At 53.2% G+C, this 16032-nt stretch overlaps 1 protein-coding gene across 1 annotated transcript; it reads left to right on the top strand.

Annotated features, from left to right (window-relative positions):
• Positions 1-2626: 2626 nt before the first annotated feature.
• LOC116821283 (zinc finger protein RFP-like) lies at positions 2627-15378 on the top strand. Its single transcript, XM_075061377.1, is given in 8 exon segments — positions 2627-2712; positions 2714-3019; positions 6706-6801; positions 7448-7678; positions 9671-9693; positions 10388-10503; positions 12642-12701; positions 14104-15378. Coding segments are annotated over 8 exon segments (1410 nt in total). The 5' UTR covers positions 2627-2646; the 3' UTR covers positions 14616-15378.
• The last annotated feature ends 654 nt before the right edge of the window (positions 15379-16032 follow it).

Below are 16032 nucleotides of genomic sequence, written 5' to 3'. Positions count from 1 at the left end.
CTGCCTCCCCCTTTCCATTCTCAGGAGGGCTCCTCAGAAGTGGATTGGAGTCTCCCAAGGTCCACTGTCAGTTAAGTGTTTCTTGATTTGGCACTTACCCAGAATAGTCCTTTCTCAAGAAGCTGACCAAATGCTTCACTGATGCTACTTAAAATCAAACGCGTTGAGAAACACGCAGATAGCCACTATTCATAACTTCAAATACAAAACCGACACACACATACAGACAGCATAACCATAACCAGCAAATTACAGCCTTTTCATGGACATCTTACTTGACCTGCTTTGTATAATATTTGGTGCAACTCTAGGACCTTGGCTGCAACAATGATCTATACGGTCACAGTTCATTTCAATAACATCACAATGGGCAAATCGGTAAGGCCTAAATTTTAAACAATGGCCTAATTCTGTACGTCTTGAATAGGGGTTCCCGCCCGGGGCCCGGGAAAGCAGTCACTGAATATGGGGCCTACTGAACCACCCCTCTCTCTGCCTCAGTTTCCCCATCAATACCTCTTCAAAATACGGGACTCCAGGGCACACGTTCCATCTGTCTCCACAGCACGAACTGGAGTCAGTGGGCGCTGTGGGTGCCCAGCCCCTTGGAAAACCAGCCCCTAAGCATTTAGGTCAGTACCCAAATTAGGACCCTAAATCCAAAGAGATTCTTGACATTTGGATCCAGCCTCTCAGTGTGCTCTGGCTTCTGTGCCGGCTAGAACGGCTGTTTGTGCCTCCTCCCCAGCAGCTGCAGGCACAGGGAGCGCTCCTGGGAGGGGAGGGAGGGAGTGGGGTTGGGGCATGGACAGGCTGGAGGAGGGAGGGGTGGAAAGGACTAGAGGGGTGTGGCCAGGATGAAGCTGCATCTCTTATATTCTGCACCCTGGCAAAGCCCTTTAGGACCATTAAAGCTTTGATGCAGCTCTAGCTGGAGCTCAGAACTTGCCTGGCTGCTTCTAAGGTCTGCACTGCAGTCACTGAATAGAGGGCCTACTGAACCACCCCTCTCTCTGCCTCAGTTTCCCCATCTATACAATGCCTGTGTGTCTCTTCGCATTACAGTCTATGGAGGACGAGGGCCTCATGGTGCTGAGCTCTGAGCAGATGCTGAGCAAGTAGACCCAGAAAGCTTCTGAGTCAGTGTCCTGATCCTGAAAAGTCTCAATTTACTGAGAAAGGGGCAGAACACAAAAATATCACCCCAGCTGGCTAACTGAATGTCTTTAAGTAATCAGCTGAACACAGTACATCCCCAGGGCCCCGGGAGAGAAATGACAGGTACGATATGTACCATTCCAGTCCTATTCCTTCCTGTAAGTAACCCTGTACCAAAGCACTGGATCTGCTCTGCTCTGCAATGCTGAGTGAAGACCCAGGTACCTGAGAGAGCAGCAGGGGAAAGGCGTTTGACAATGCCTGCAAATCTCAAGCCCCACGGAGACCAACGAAAGATCAGCACTTCACTCCACTGAGCTGCAACGTCTATTAACCATGTTGTTAAACTGCTGCAACACTGGACGCGGGTAGCTAGCTGGATCCGCAGCAGCATCTCTGCCCAGCACAGCTCCCCTACCACAGCTGAATTCCCTCTCCTTGTCCCCGGCGGCGGCTTCCCAGACTGCCCCAGGCCTCCTCAGTCAGTTCCCACATTCCCTCCTGCAGCCACAATGGGCAGGAGGCCTGAGAGGTCTCTGTTTATCCCACACCAGGTACCCTGCAGGCCCTAGTGTGAGCTCCCCGCACATCCGCTGCCCTAGGCCATTGGGCCCCAGCCCTCACCTGGGGGACAGGAGCTTGGTCTCCCTGCAGTCCCTGGTCTCTCTGCCTGGACTGACAAACAGGGAGAAAATGGGGGTAGGCCTTGCTGGGTGTGGTTGTGTTACAGGGGCACCTGCTCCACTAGGGCCCAGGCTGAGCTCCCAGCACATGCCACAGGCCCCAGAGCCGCCATCAGATGGACTTTCGTCCGTGTGTGTGGTGGGGAGGAGGCACTGGGTTACTGCCCTGGGGGAACTGCTGGGAGAGGGAGGAGACTGACCTGCTCACAGACAATTTAACAGTTCTAAAGCTTCAACTTCTTGACTCTCAGTGTCCGGTGTCATTAAATAGTTCTGGTCTGACCAAATGTTGTCTGATCCCCCATAATTCCCCCAGCTATGAATATTTTAATTGGAATGAAACACTTAAAACCTCAGATTTTGTGCAACTGTGGAGTTTAAATCAATAAATATAAAAAATGCTTAAAATAAACATTATCTGTCAAAATTAGTATTATAAAAAAATTCTGCCCAGCTGACTATCACTGACACACACTGTCCCGCCATGCAGGCTCCTCTTCACAGAGGGCTGCCTCAGGGACTGACTGGAGGCCAGGAGTCCTTGGGTTTAATTAAAGGCTAATTTCACTGCAAGTTCCCTGTCACAGGTTTGACTACATTTTTTCACTAAAGCCTCCAGGGTGAAATTGGCTGGGTCTTCCTGCTCAGCAAACAGCATGAGCCATTTTCAGGCAAGGAACCATCCCCTTGCTGCTGCAGGCGGGGCATAGTTTGAATTCAGGAATTTGAAACAAAGTCTGTTACAAACTGCCCAGAGGAGCCATGGCTGCAGAGAGCCCGTGGAAAGTCTCCAGGAGGAAGCGACATGTCCCGTCTGTCTGGAGTATTTCACAGAACCTGTCAGTGTGGAGTGTGGGCACAATTTATGCGGAGCCTGCATCAGCCAGTGCTGGGAGGGATCCGATACAGCCCCCGCCTGCCCTCAGTGCAGAGAAACTGTGCAGCAGAGAAACCTCAGGCCCAACAAGCAGCTGGCAAATATCCTAGAACTCGTCAAACGGTTGAGTTTACAAGCAGCAAAAGGAGCAGGAGGGGACGGGGTGTGTGGGGAACACCAGGAGGCTCTGAAACTGTTCTGTGAAGAGGATCAAACCCCCATCTGTGTGGTGTGCGACAGATCCCGGGCTCACCGCGCTCACAGGGTGGTTCCCATAGAGGAGGCTGCCCAGGAATACAAGGTAGGGACCTGGTGTAAAATTTAGTGGGTTAACTTTGGGGTTTCAATGACAGGCTAATTTCACTGAGAGTTCCCTGTCACGGGTGTGACTCATCACTCAGCTCTGTAAAGTCTTCATTGTACGGGAGATGCTCTAATAAAATTAATGATCTGGCAGCGCGGCAACAGAGGCAAAATATCAAATCTTGAAAGCAGGATCTGCACCCCCCCCTCACCCAGAAGCGCCGCTCACTCCATCCCCCCCTCCATTGCTTGCTCTCCCCCACCCTCACTCACTTTCGCTGGTCTGTGGCAGGAGGTTGGGATTCAGGTGGGGGTGTGGGCCGTGGGCTGGGGCCGAGGGATTTGCAGTCTGGGAGGGGGCTCTGGGCTGAGCCTGGGGCAGGGGGTTGGGAGCAGGAGAGGGCTCCAGGCTGGGGCAGAGTGTTGGGGTGCAGTGTGGGCACAGGGTGCTGGCTCTGGGAGGAGGGTCAGGGCTGGAGTAGGGGGTTGGGGTGCACGAGGGGGTATGGGAAGCTGGCTCCAGCTGGACAGCCCTGACTTACCTCAGGTGGCTCATGGTCAGTAGTGCAACGGGGCTAAGGCAGGTTCCCTGCCTGTCTCAGCCCTGCGCCATTCCCAGAAGGGGCCAATGTGCTCCTATGGCCCCTGGGGGCGGGGGGGGGGCATGTGGCTAAGCTCGCTGCTCCTCTCTGCAGGAACCACTCCCGCAGCTCCCATTGGCCACAGTTCCCCATTTCTGGCCAATGGGAGCTGCGGGGGTGGTCCTTGCAGGCGAGAGCGACGTGAAGAGAACCCTGCCCTCACCCCAGGCTGTGGGGACATGCTGGCTTCTTCTGGGAGTGCCGAACGGCTGAGGCAGGCAGGAAGCCTGCCTGCGCAGCCCGAGATCGCGATCGACTGGGAGAATCTCCAGGATCTACTAGTCAATTGCAATTGACTGGTAGGTGATCACTGGTCTAGCTAGACAAAAGGTGGGATGGGAAACTGAGGCACAAAGCGGGCAGCAAAGTTGCACACAGTCACCAAGCATGTCAGTGACAGAGCTTAGCATAGAACCCAAATCTTCTTAGACCCTGTCCAAGGCCCAAACCACATTGCCATGCTGTCATCTTAGCATCAGCCCCACTCAGTGATGTAGTGTGTCCATTAGGAGGGAGAAACGCATTGATAAAGGTCCCAGGCCCACCAGGGAGAGGAGGTTTCCCACTGGGATTCTGAACTCCCGTGTCGCCCCAAGAGGGATTTATCTCAGATCCTGCCAGCCTGCACTAGAGGAGATCACTGGGCTAAAGAGTGTGTGGGACCCCGAGCACCTTCAGTCTGCACACAAAAGGGCTCCAGACAGCTCAGGTCCATGCCAAGTACCACTGGGGTTACGCTGGGTTGTAGCAAAACCAACCCCAGGCTGGAGCTGAGCGGTGCCAGTCTGACCTGTTCTGTTGTGTATGTGGGCAAGGACCAGCCACAGTGGTTCCATTAGTCCAGGGGCCTGCGACGTTATTTTCTGTGGCCCGCGAGCTCCTCGCGGCCTCCCCTTAGCGTTTATCTAGAGTGGCTCCAGCCCCACACGCACCAGGGGCAGGGCAGGTTCCCTTCCTGTCCGCCAGCCCTGCCCCCGCGCTGCTCCGGGAAGCAGACAGAATCTGGGGGAGGGGAGGCATAGGGGTGTGTGTGCTGATGTTGCTTCAGGCTTTACCCCCAGCAGATCCCATTGGCTGTGGTTCCCTGTTCCCAGCCAATGGGAGATGCTGGGAGCAGCGCCTGAAGCAACAGCAACATATACACCCTGTGCTCCTGCTCCCACACCTTCCAGCAGCTTCTCGGTGCACGCTGGGCCAGAGCCCGCCCCCCGAACTGCTCCTGCAGTCGAATCCCCTGCCCTGAACCCCTTGCCGCACCCTGACCCCCTGCCGCACCCCGACCCCCTGCCACATCCCTCCTGCACCCCAACCCACTGCCCTGGGCCCCCTGCTGCACCCTGACCCCCTGCCGTACCCTGCACTCTGGCCCCCTGCCCTGAGCCCCCTGCCGCACCCCTTCTTAGCCCCCTGCTGCACCCTGACCCCCTGCCGTACCCTGCATCCTGGCCCCCTGCCCTGAGCCCCCTCCTGCACTCCAACCCACTTCCCTGAGTTGCCTGCTGCACTCTGCACCTGACCTCCTGCCCTGAACCCCTTGCTGCACCCCGCACCCCAACCCATTGCCCTGATCCCGTGCCACACCCCTCCTGTATCCTGATCCCTGCCACACTCTTCCTGCACCCTAACTCCCTGCCCTGACCCCCTGCTGCACCCCTCATCCCTCCTGCACCCTACACCCCAATGCTCTGCCCTGAGCCCCTGCCTCACTCCACACCGCTGCTGCACCCCCTGGGGGCAGGGAGGGGGCAGAGTTGGGGTGGGGATTTGGGGGAAGGGGTTGGAATGGAGGCAGGGAAGCGGTGGAGTGAGGACGGGGCTGAGGCCGGCAGGCGGAGGTGTCAATAATGCAGCCCTCGGGCCAATGTGCTAGTCGTCATGTGGCCCTCGTGGCCATTTGAGTTTGAAACCCCTGCATGAGTCCCACCAGGCAGCCTTTTGAAATCTCCCACAATGCACTGCTTCCTGGATCTTTACCAGGGAATAGGACAGATGGGCATCTGCCCAGGGGGCATTGCCACGGAAAGGCTTTAGGACAGCAGTAGGGCAAACACAAAGCCATTCTTTATACAAATCTGCATCATGTCTAATTAAGGTGGTCACTGAGGCATCCCCAGAACATCGGATATACCCACGCCTGCCTGTGTGGGCCCGTCCTCACCAGTATCAGTCACCCTGTGTGGGCCCCACCACCATTTTTTTCAGTGTGCCTCCTGCCTGCATCATTCTGCATGAAGGTGCCACCCCAGCCCCGCCCCCACTCTCACGGGTGTCCTCCTGCAGCCTCAGTCTCCTCCTCTCCCTTTTGCACCGGACAAAGCCACATTCAGTGCTGAGTCCCTGCCGGACAGGGATAGTTCTCCACAGGGCTAGTATCTTCAATTATTGGGGATAGCTCAGTGGTTTGAGCGTTGGCCTGCTAAACCTAGGATTGTGAGCTCAATCCTTGAGGGGGCTGCTTAGGGAACTAGGGTAAAAAATCTCTCTGGGGACTGCTCCTGCTTTGCACAGGGTGCTGGACTAGATGACCTTCTGAGGTAACTTCCAACCCTAATAGTTTATGATTAAGATGGGGATTGTGCAGCCTCAAATGAGACAAATGGCTTCCTGACTTCTCATGGGGTTTTCCCTGGTGCTTAAACCAGCTCTGCCCAACCAGTGCAGTTTCAAGGGTGAAACCTGGGTGGCTTCAAGGATTTATATCACTTGGTTCATTAAACCTTCTACAAAACAGGTTTATTGATTCACCCTCATGTAATTCCAGTGCCCTGTTATGCTCTGTACCACTAATCAATTCACAAATACCAGTAAAAGTTGGTTATAATTGAGATCTCTAATTATTAAAAACACTGAACCAGAATTGGTAATGAGTCTGAATGTGACACGCTCCCAGTCTCCACTAATGTGGTTTCATCTCCTTGCTGGCCCTGATGTCACAAAGTGATTAGAACCACAGTCATCTTGGGTTTTGGGTGGAAAAACACCCACTTCCAAGCACCTCTCAACTATCCAGATGAAAGCTCCCGAATCATTTCTGTTTATTCAGGAGAGAATTCAGGCCCATTTAAAGACTCTGAGGGAAGAGAGAGAAAAGCTGCTGGGATTGAAAGCGACTGGAGAGGGGAATAGCCGGGAGTATCTGGTAGGTGCCTGTTGTGGTTAACCAGCAGGGAGTGGCAGTGGGAGGTCTGTTTGGAGGCAGACTCCTGTGTGGCCTACGTGAACATGGGGCTTGTGTGTGTTTCTCCATGACCGTAGATTGCTGGGTTTAATTCATGTGTCGACAAGACCTAAGCTTCCCTTTCAGTTGATGAGTAGCTTTTATGGCTTACCCAGAAAGTCCCCCAAGTGAACTGAATGTCCCTGTAAAAGCAGAGCCAGACTAACACGGCTACCCCTCTGATACTTGAATGTCCCTGGGAAGTGTTGTCCACTGTGTCTAGACATTTTGTGCATTTTTAAAAGGTTTGTTTCTTTTAACTCTTCTGACGTCTCTGTCAGTGTAGTGCTGTGTCCTGCCTCCTGCTGCTTTGGGTCTGAATTTCCACAGACCATGAATAACAGAAGATGCTGACCATGACTGACAGAGAAACATCCCTTTCAGAGGGATACCAGGGCCAAAGGGGAAGGTGTGAGAGAATCCCCTGCCTAGTACCCACAAGGTAGAGTCCAATGTCAGCAATCTGAGGATTTTCAAAGAAAATTGGCCTTCTGCACACTCAGCTCTCCATGAAAGGACCCCGGGCTCCATCCATGTCCCTGACCAGCCCTTGCCCTATTTCATACAGAAACAAACACAAAGCGAGAGGCAGAAGATTGTGTCTGAATTTCAGCAACTGCAGCAGTTCCTGGAGGAACAAGAGCGACTCCTGCTGGCCCAGCTGGAGAAGCTGGATGAGGAGATTGTGAGGATCCAGAATGAAAATGTCAGTAAACTCTCCAAGCAGATTTCCCATCTCAATGAGCTGATCAGTGAGCTGGAGGGCAAGTGTCAGAAGCCAGCGAGTGAATTCCTGCAGGTGAGACTGAATGAGAAACAGAGGTGGGTGGTCCAGGACAGCTAGTTCTCCCCCTCAGTGCCACCCACTGTCAGCCCTGCCCATCAATTCCTCCCCCTGCTTCCAGCACCATCTGCCTGCTACAATCAGCTGTTCCACTGTGTGCAGGAGATGCTGGGAGGGAGGTGGAGGAGCGGGGAGGGAGTGTGCTCATGTTAGGATTCCCTCCCCCCTTTGAACTCTGGGGTACAGATGTGGGGACCCACATGAAAGACCCCCTCATCTTGTATTCCATCAGCTTAGGTTAAAAACTTCCCCAAGGCACAAATTCCTTTCCTTCTCCTTGGACGGTATTGCTGCCACCACCAAGTGATTTAAACAAAAATTCAGAGATGGGTCACTTAGAACCCTATCCCCCCAAAATATCCCCCCAAGCGCCTTCCCCCCCTTTCCTGGGGAGGCTTGAGAATAATATACCAACCAATTGCCTTGAATGTAAGTACAGACCAGACCCTTATCTTTAGGACACAAAAATCAATCAGGTTCTTTAGGATAGAAGGTAACTTTACTGGGTAATAAAAAGATTTCAAACACAGAGGACTCCCCTCTGGACTCAGCTTCACAGTTACAAAAACAGGAATAAAACTACCTCTTAGCATAGGGACAATTCACAAGCTAAAGCCAAAAATAACCTAACACATTTCCTTGCCTTAGTTAGAATTTTTGTAATCTTAGATGGAACATTTCAGGTAGGTTTTCAGGAGATGTTGTACCTGCTTGGTCTATCTCGCCATCAGGAGGGGGAGCAAACAAACAGAGCCCGAACAAAACCTCCCCCAACCCACCAGATTTGGAAGTAGCTTCTTTCCTTATTGGTCCTTCTGGTCAGGAGCCACCCAGGTTATCTGAGCTTCTTAACCCCTTACACGTCAAGCGATTCAGTACAGCTGCAGGGAGGTATTTTATGTTACTCTTTCCTTTATATTTATGGCAGCTCCCAAGAGGAGGTGAGGAAGAGACAGGGTGGGAGTTGAGTGGGAGTGGGAAGAGTTGGGCTGGTGTGTGGCATTGGGGAAAGGTTTGGAGTGGGGGTGGAGCATGGGGTTGAGCACCCGCAGGGACAATTGGAAACCGGCACTCATCATTAGAAAGTTGCCAGACCCTCACAGAAGGGGGAGCAGGCTGCTGAATCATAAGCACTGGAGTCCAGCAGTCGGAGATCTCAGTGTAACTCGGCGTGTGCATTGCTGGCATCTAAGTGAGTATTGTCGGGGAAAAGAAGACCACCTCTGTGATTTGATCAGACAGCCTGAGGCACCTTTATTGAATATACACCTGTGCACAGGCGGAGGCCAGCGTGTCCCCCTGCAAGGGTTAGGCTGACCTGCCTGTTACAAATGTTACTGAGCTTATAAAGGTTAAAACCGCAAAACGTCACACATAGATACAGCCTTATTTGGAATACAAATTGCTAATGCTGCAAAACATGACTAATATTTACCCTATGGCATACATATTGCTATTTAGCAAGCAACTCTCACACATTTTCCTATTTTCCTGTTATAGTCTTTGCCAGTCAAGTCTGCGGTTTTACCGTTTTAGCACTTTTTCTGTAGTCTCGACAGCAGGGTCAGCTGTTATCAAAACAGATCTCCTGGTTCCCCTTTATCCACATCTAGTTCCTCTTTTGGGCCCTGACTACATCTTTCTGCCTCAGCATGCCCTGTATACAGTAAAACAAGCTAAGTTAAAGCTCTAAATTATTTTTGCTCAAAGGCCTAGGGCCTAAGATAATAGAGGGGGGGTTATTTTCCCTAACAGTATTATTCTTAGCAGAGTCACAGGGATATGAAAGATGCAAAACCCCCATTAGCTCAGGGAATCAATGGTCCTGGGGCCAGGGCAGGTTGTCCCCCATACTTCCTAAATCCCTTCCCTGGAATCCCTTCCCTGGAATCCCCTGTGTGTGTGTGTCAGAGGGGACTGAAATTCTTTTGTCTCTCTCTCCTCTAGGATGTCAGAACCACCTTGAGCAGGTACGTGGCTCCCTCGCACTCCACAATGCTGAGAAAGAGCTTGATGATGAGAGTAGCACCGCTTCTCCCCAGGGCTGTACAGCAAAATATGGGTGCAGATCACATGTTGGATACAAATCTCTCTGATCAACTTCATCCTGGGTGCTAACTCTTGTACAGAAGACTCTGGAACTCTCCAGTCAGTGGGAAAGACTGACCTCAAGTATTTCCCAGAAATTTCACCTCCCTGGGGGACTGGCTGCCTCAGGATTGTGGGGATGGAATATGGGCCTGTCACTGCTGGGTACTAGTCACTATTCAGCACAGGGCAGTAGTTCTCAAGAGTCTTTCCCCATCTGAGGGATGTTTGGAGACCTGTGTGAAATGAACTGGGAAGGGGGGAGTTGGTGTCTCAGTCTAGTTCCTAGAGGCAGATTTCTACAGCACTTCACCTGGGACCCTCCTGACCCTCAGAGCATGGAGGCCAAGGAGCGAATTGCCCATGGAGACTCAATTAGCCTTTTGTCCCCAGAGCTGATCTCTCCAGATCTTTGAAGGGAAGGTAGCTTGGCCATGGGTTGTGTTGCATCTGCTCTGAGGCTGGGAGAAGTTGAGGAATTCTAACTCCAGGACCATTAGAGCAGCAACTCACTAGCCAGAACTTATAATGAGTCACACAGTGAAATATAAATCACCTGAAATTGTTTCTCTCCAGGTGTGAGATGGGGAAGTTCCAGCAGCCAGAGAAGATTTCTCCTGAACTGGAAGAGCGAGTCAGTGGTTTCTCCCAGAAAAGGATTGTGCTATTGGAGATTCTGGGGAAGTTCAAAGGTACCTAGAAGGGATCTAGGAATGGAAATTGGGATGCACCTCTGAGAAGAGAATGGTGCTGATCAATTGGTTCACACTTAGATGATGCTGTTAAAGTCTTTGAATCATTTCTTAATTTAAGGCCAGAAGGGACCATCATGATCATCCAGTCTGACCACCTGCACATTGCAGGCCACAGAATCTCACCCACCCACTCCTGCAATTGACCCCTAACCTCTGGCCAAGTTACTGAAGTCCTTAAATCATGATTTGAAAACTTCAAGTGTAACAGGTTGAGCACTCAGCAGTGCGGCATCTCCTGCTGGTCAGTCAGGGAATTAGCTTTCCAGCTCCAGAGCACCCACTGCTGGCCAGTGTCTCTCCTGCCTCAGGCCCCTCCATGTCCCTCCTGGACTCTAGTGCCCCTTACCTTGGAGTGCCGCCAACAGCACTACCCTCCCAGTCTGGGTCTCCTCTCCCAGGGGAGCCCCAACCCTCTATACCCACCTTGCCTCAGCCAGTCATCTAGCCCCCTTTCTCTGGGGCAGCCTGCAGTCCACAATGTCCACTCATCATTAGCAAAGGGGTTGGACCTACTGCCTTTCTAGCCCTAGTACCATTCCTGGCCCTTAACAAGGCTTCAGCCAGGGGACTTGCCAGGCCAGAGCTCCCCAGCTCTGCCTGCCCCTCCCCAGCTCTGCCTGCTCTGTGTAAGGTACCCTGTGCTCTGCTCCCAAGCACCCCTGCAGTGAGACTCTTGCCTGCCGAGCTCCCAGCCCTTTGATCAGGGCCAGTTGTGGCCTAAATTGGGTGTGGCCCCAGCTGTGGCTGCCTCCCCAGTCAGCCGACCTCAGCTGCTTTTCACCTTTTACCTCCTTTTATCCCAGGAGGGGCGTAACTGCCCCACTACACAAGTTACAGAGAATCCACCAGTGACTCTAGTTTAAAACTTCAACTGACTCATGCCCCTCGCTGCAGAGGAAGGAAGGAAAAAAATCCCCAGGCTCTCATCAGTCTGACTTGGGGGGAAATCCCTTCCCGACCCCAGATATGGTGGTCAGTTGAATACCGAGCATTTTGGCAAGATCCAACAGCCAGACACATGGCAAAGAACTCTCTATAGCTTAGAGCCCTCCCCTTCTACTGCCCCATCACCAGCCATGGGGCACATTTCTCAAAGGGGGATCCAGCCAATCACTGAGCTCTGGTCCCATTTGCAGCTAGTTTGGGCCAAATGGGCTGTAGGGAAGGAGAAAGCCCCTCCCCCACAATCAGGGATCCCTCCAGCACAGGCGCCTCTTGTGCCTCCTCCCCAGCAGCTGCAGGCACAAGGCGTGTTCCTGAGGGGGCTGGGAATGGGGTGAGGGTGAGTGGAAGAGAGAGAGGGTGGACAAGGGATAGAGGGCCATGGGCCATGTAAAGCTGGTCCTCAGACACTCTGAAAAGTGACTAAAACACATGAAGGCCATTGTCCTAGGGATGTAACTCTGGCTGTCTTCAGAGTTTGCACTGGCCCCTGCAGTCACTGAACAGCAGAGTCACAAATGGCCCCTCGCCTCTCCTTTTCCCGGTACAGGGGGGAATTGGACCCATTGAGCCAACCCTCCCCCACCTCAATTTCCACCTTGATAAAATAATTTTACTATTATTTCTATTTCTGCCTGTGGAGGACGAGGCCCCGTCGTGCTGCTCTCTGTAGAGACGCTGAGTAAACAGACCCAACAGCTCACAATTAGAGCCGGGATTTTGCAAACTCTCAACATCCCATTAGTGTCAAAGGGACCCAAGTGGGTAAAGTTACTTTTATGCCAAAGTCTTTACAGGCTCTCGGTCTAGGTTACGACAAAAGGCAGTAAATGAATGAGACAAACCAACTGGAGTCTGAAGGGAGGGAGGAGATGAGGAGGGAAAAGTAAATCTTGTACAGATTGTGTGTCCTGGGATAGTTGTGAGGCTGTAAGGCTGCTGGCTCCATTGCTGAGAGATGCCTGATTGAGAGGGGAAATAGGTTTCAAACCTTTTTATATTAAATACTTGAGTGTGTCTCTGGGCCTCTCTGTCTGTTTCTCTGTCATAATTATAAAACAGTTTCAGAGTGGGGACGCTGTTATGAATATGAAAGTCTGAAATCTCACCTCTCTTCTTCTTTCTCCCCCAAGACACTCTGCCATCTGAATTGAAGAGAAAAAGGGGAGAATCATTTGGAGCATACAGACAGGGTGAGTGCAGGGGAAGATTGCCTTTAAATGATGAGAAAATTCCAGAGAAAATATCTTCATGAGATTGTAGCTAAAGTTACCAACCAAACTGACAGCGACCATGACACACACAGCCCTAAAAATAACACATTAAACAGTAAGGAGATCCAGGGGCCCATGTCCCGTTCCCCACCCACCCACAATTTTAAAGGTGGGATGACCAGGACACTTTTCAGCATGGGCACAGTTTGAGGGAAGAGGACCACGTTGCCACCCCACACTGCAAGTCTTGGCAGGTGTGGAGCATGGCAGACAGTGTCTGTGCTTTGGGCAGGGCAGCTGATCAGCTCCTCTCTGTGTAGAGCAGCCCCTGCCCGTGGCACCAACTTCTCCCTGGTGCTGGCCTCTCTCAGTGGCCCCACCCCTGCTCCTCTTTCTCTGAGGCCCTGGCCAGGCCAGAAGCCAGAATCGGGACACCATCCAGGGACTGCACTGGGAAGCCCTGGATCCTCCACCTGCCCAGGTGGTGCACCCCAAGGAGTGGGGACATGGGCTGGGGGCTGCTCTCAGAGCCCCCAGACCCATTTCCAGGGCAGATGGAGTGTCAGGGGCTCTCCACAGTGGGCAAGTCTCCCAGCCTGGACGGGGGCAGGGCCTCGGTCAGGACCATGGAGCGGGCGGGGACACAAAAACAGTCCTGACACCACCCTTCGTGCTGAGTTCATGCCCACGCTGATGAACAGAAACACTCTTAACTGAGTCGCCCCCAAACAGAGCTCTCTGCCACATCCCTCTGCTTCACCCCGATGCAGGAGGTCTCCCCATCGCTCTTCTCCAACATCCTGCCTTTTCTTTGGGCAGGGCTGGGCTCTCCCATTGGAGCTGCTCACTGCTTCCTGGATTGGGGAGATGCTCTCCCTCTGATGCTGGCAGCTCCTCCCTTCTCTCTGGGCTGGGGATGGGGCTCCCCCACCCAATGCCACCTCCTACTCTCTGGTCATAAGTGGCTGTTCCCCATTGCTGCACCTTCCTCTCTGTTCCCTGGCCTGGGAGCGGAGGCTGCATTAGGTGAGGGAGCTTCCCTCTAGGGCTTAAAGCTGATACCTGCCACTTCTGCTCCCTCAATAAAAGCTTTTGATGCCTTCCTGGCTGTGTCTGTGCTGCTGGGAATGGGGCAGCACCACCAGTGGGATGTGGGAGCTGAAGTCTCTGTGATAAATGAGAAACTAATGATGTGGGACCCATTACAAAGACTGCAGAGCTGCAGCGACGTCTCTGCTCAGTCTCAGGTGTCCAGGACAGAGGCAGCTCCCTGGGATCCAGGACTGTCCTAGCCAGAACGAGGGTCCTGAGGAGCGTGAGAAATGGTCCCAGACTCCCCCAGGGCTGAGCTCTGCCCCTAATGCTCTGATTCTCTCTCCAGCGAACGTGACTCTGGATCCAGACACGGCTCATCACGAACTCGTCGTGTCTGAGGATCGGAAAAGTGTGAGATGGGAACGCATATGGCAGCGACTGCCCAACAACCCTGAGAGATTTGACACTGAGCTCTGTGTGCTGGGCTATGAGGGATTCACCTCGGGGAGACATTGCTGGGAGGTGGACGTGGGGGCTGGGCGACACTGGGCCGTGGGGGTGGCCAGAGAGTCTGTGGGGAGGAAGGGAGAGATCAGCCGTAACCCTGAGGGGGGGATCTGGGCTGTGGAGCGGCTGGATCAGTTCCGGGCTCTCACCTCCCCTGTGACCCCCCTGCCCCTGAGCCGGGCCCCCAGCAGGATCCGGGTTTGTCTGGACTGTGACCGGGGGCAGGTGACATTTATCGATGCTGGTGACCAGGCCCCGATCTTCACTTTCCCGCCGGGCTCCGTCCCTGGGGGGAGAATCCGACCCTGGTTCTGGGTGGGGCCAGGATCCCGGATCCGACTGTGTCCCTGAGACACACAGCAGAGAAGGGAACTGGAAATCAGCCTCTCTAGCCACGCACAGCTCAGTCTCTAAGACCTTGGAGGACTCCCATCTACCCAACCTCTCACTCCTCATCTCTATGGCCCCTGGAAGCACCTCCCCTGCCCTCTCTGCAGCCCCAGGGATCAGAGGGGGAAGAACCCCTGGGGCTGCAGGAGGGGCCCTGAGGGGCAGAGGTTGGGGCTGGGCAGGGGGTAGCACTAACAGCCGGGCAGGGGACAGGCGGAGGTGGAGGTGGCAGGGACACAGCATGAATCAATCAGGGTTTACTGGGTTGGGGAGAAGCAGCAGCAGCCAGGAGCATTTTGTACAGATCTGTGTCCTTAGATCTCACTGGGGGCTCCCAGCCCGTGATCAGCTCAAGGGGAAGGGATAAGATCAGGGAGAGAAGAGAGCAGCCGAGGGGGATGATCTGTGACAGTGGGCAGAGACACAGGGAAATAAAGAGGGATGGAAAGTGAGGCTAGAACAACAATGAATAGAAAAGGACAGTATGAAAGGAAAGGGAACGTGGGCGGGATGAGGAGATTTCTTACATTCCTGAAAGTGAGACTGTAACTCGTTAATTCCCTATATTAATCCTTGGCCACTGGTGCTATTTTAGAGCCATTAAGAAAACTGTTCTCAGTAGCTGGGGATCTCCTGGCCGTGCTGTGGTTATTAAAGCTCCTTCTTAGCTCCTTTTACTTTGCTACTTTACAGTAACTTACTGTAAATAAAACATTACAAACAATTCTTCTTCTTTGTTGCACTTCACTGTCCCAGCTGCAAGGAATATTGAGCCTCTGGGAAGAGAGTTTGGATTTTACTGTGTGATGTGTCTCTCTCTAGCCTGTACTCTGCCTCTGTCCTGTGCACACCCATGCAATCAGGAATTGCTCAGCTGTGCTCTGCGGAGAGGTGACTGGTTGCACAGGGTGCGATCCATGCAGGGACTCGGGTGTTGCAATGCTGAGTGTCACCGTGAGTAGTTTTTAGGGAGCGAGAAAATCACAGGAACAGCATCACTGTGACCTTCAGAGCTGAGTCAGGGGCCTAAACTCCCTAGACAATGCCAGGGCTACACAGGCACCTTACAATGTGATTCACAAAAGCCACCTCAGTAGGTGGGGAGCCATGTAAGCTAGCCAATTGGAGATGCCGACAAGGGGGGAAGGGGTGTCCTAAGTCACACCCCTCTCCTGGATCGGTGCCTAAATCTGTGCTGCAGAGGGGTGTGTGTCTCTACTTAGCAACCCACAAAGAGGAACCCACCTTCTGATGTTCGGGGCCTCCAGTCACGGCAGCTGCCAGTGCCTGGTAGTGATGGTGGCGGCTGAGAGCCCCAGGCCCTTTGAAATCACCCCAGCAGGATGCTGGGCTCCTAGGCGCATGCGGTAGATGGGTG

The sequence above is a fragment of the Chelonoidis abingdonii genome, unplaced genomic scaffold (genome assembly GCF_003597395.2).
Source record: "Chelonoidis abingdonii isolate Lonesome George unplaced genomic scaffold, CheloAbing_2.0 scaffold0358, whole genome shotgun sequence".
In the NCBI taxonomy this organism is placed as follows: domain Eukaryota; kingdom Metazoa; phylum Chordata; order Testudines; family Testudinidae; genus Chelonoidis; species Chelonoidis abingdonii.
This window is presented reverse-complemented; position numbering and strand designations above follow the sequence as displayed.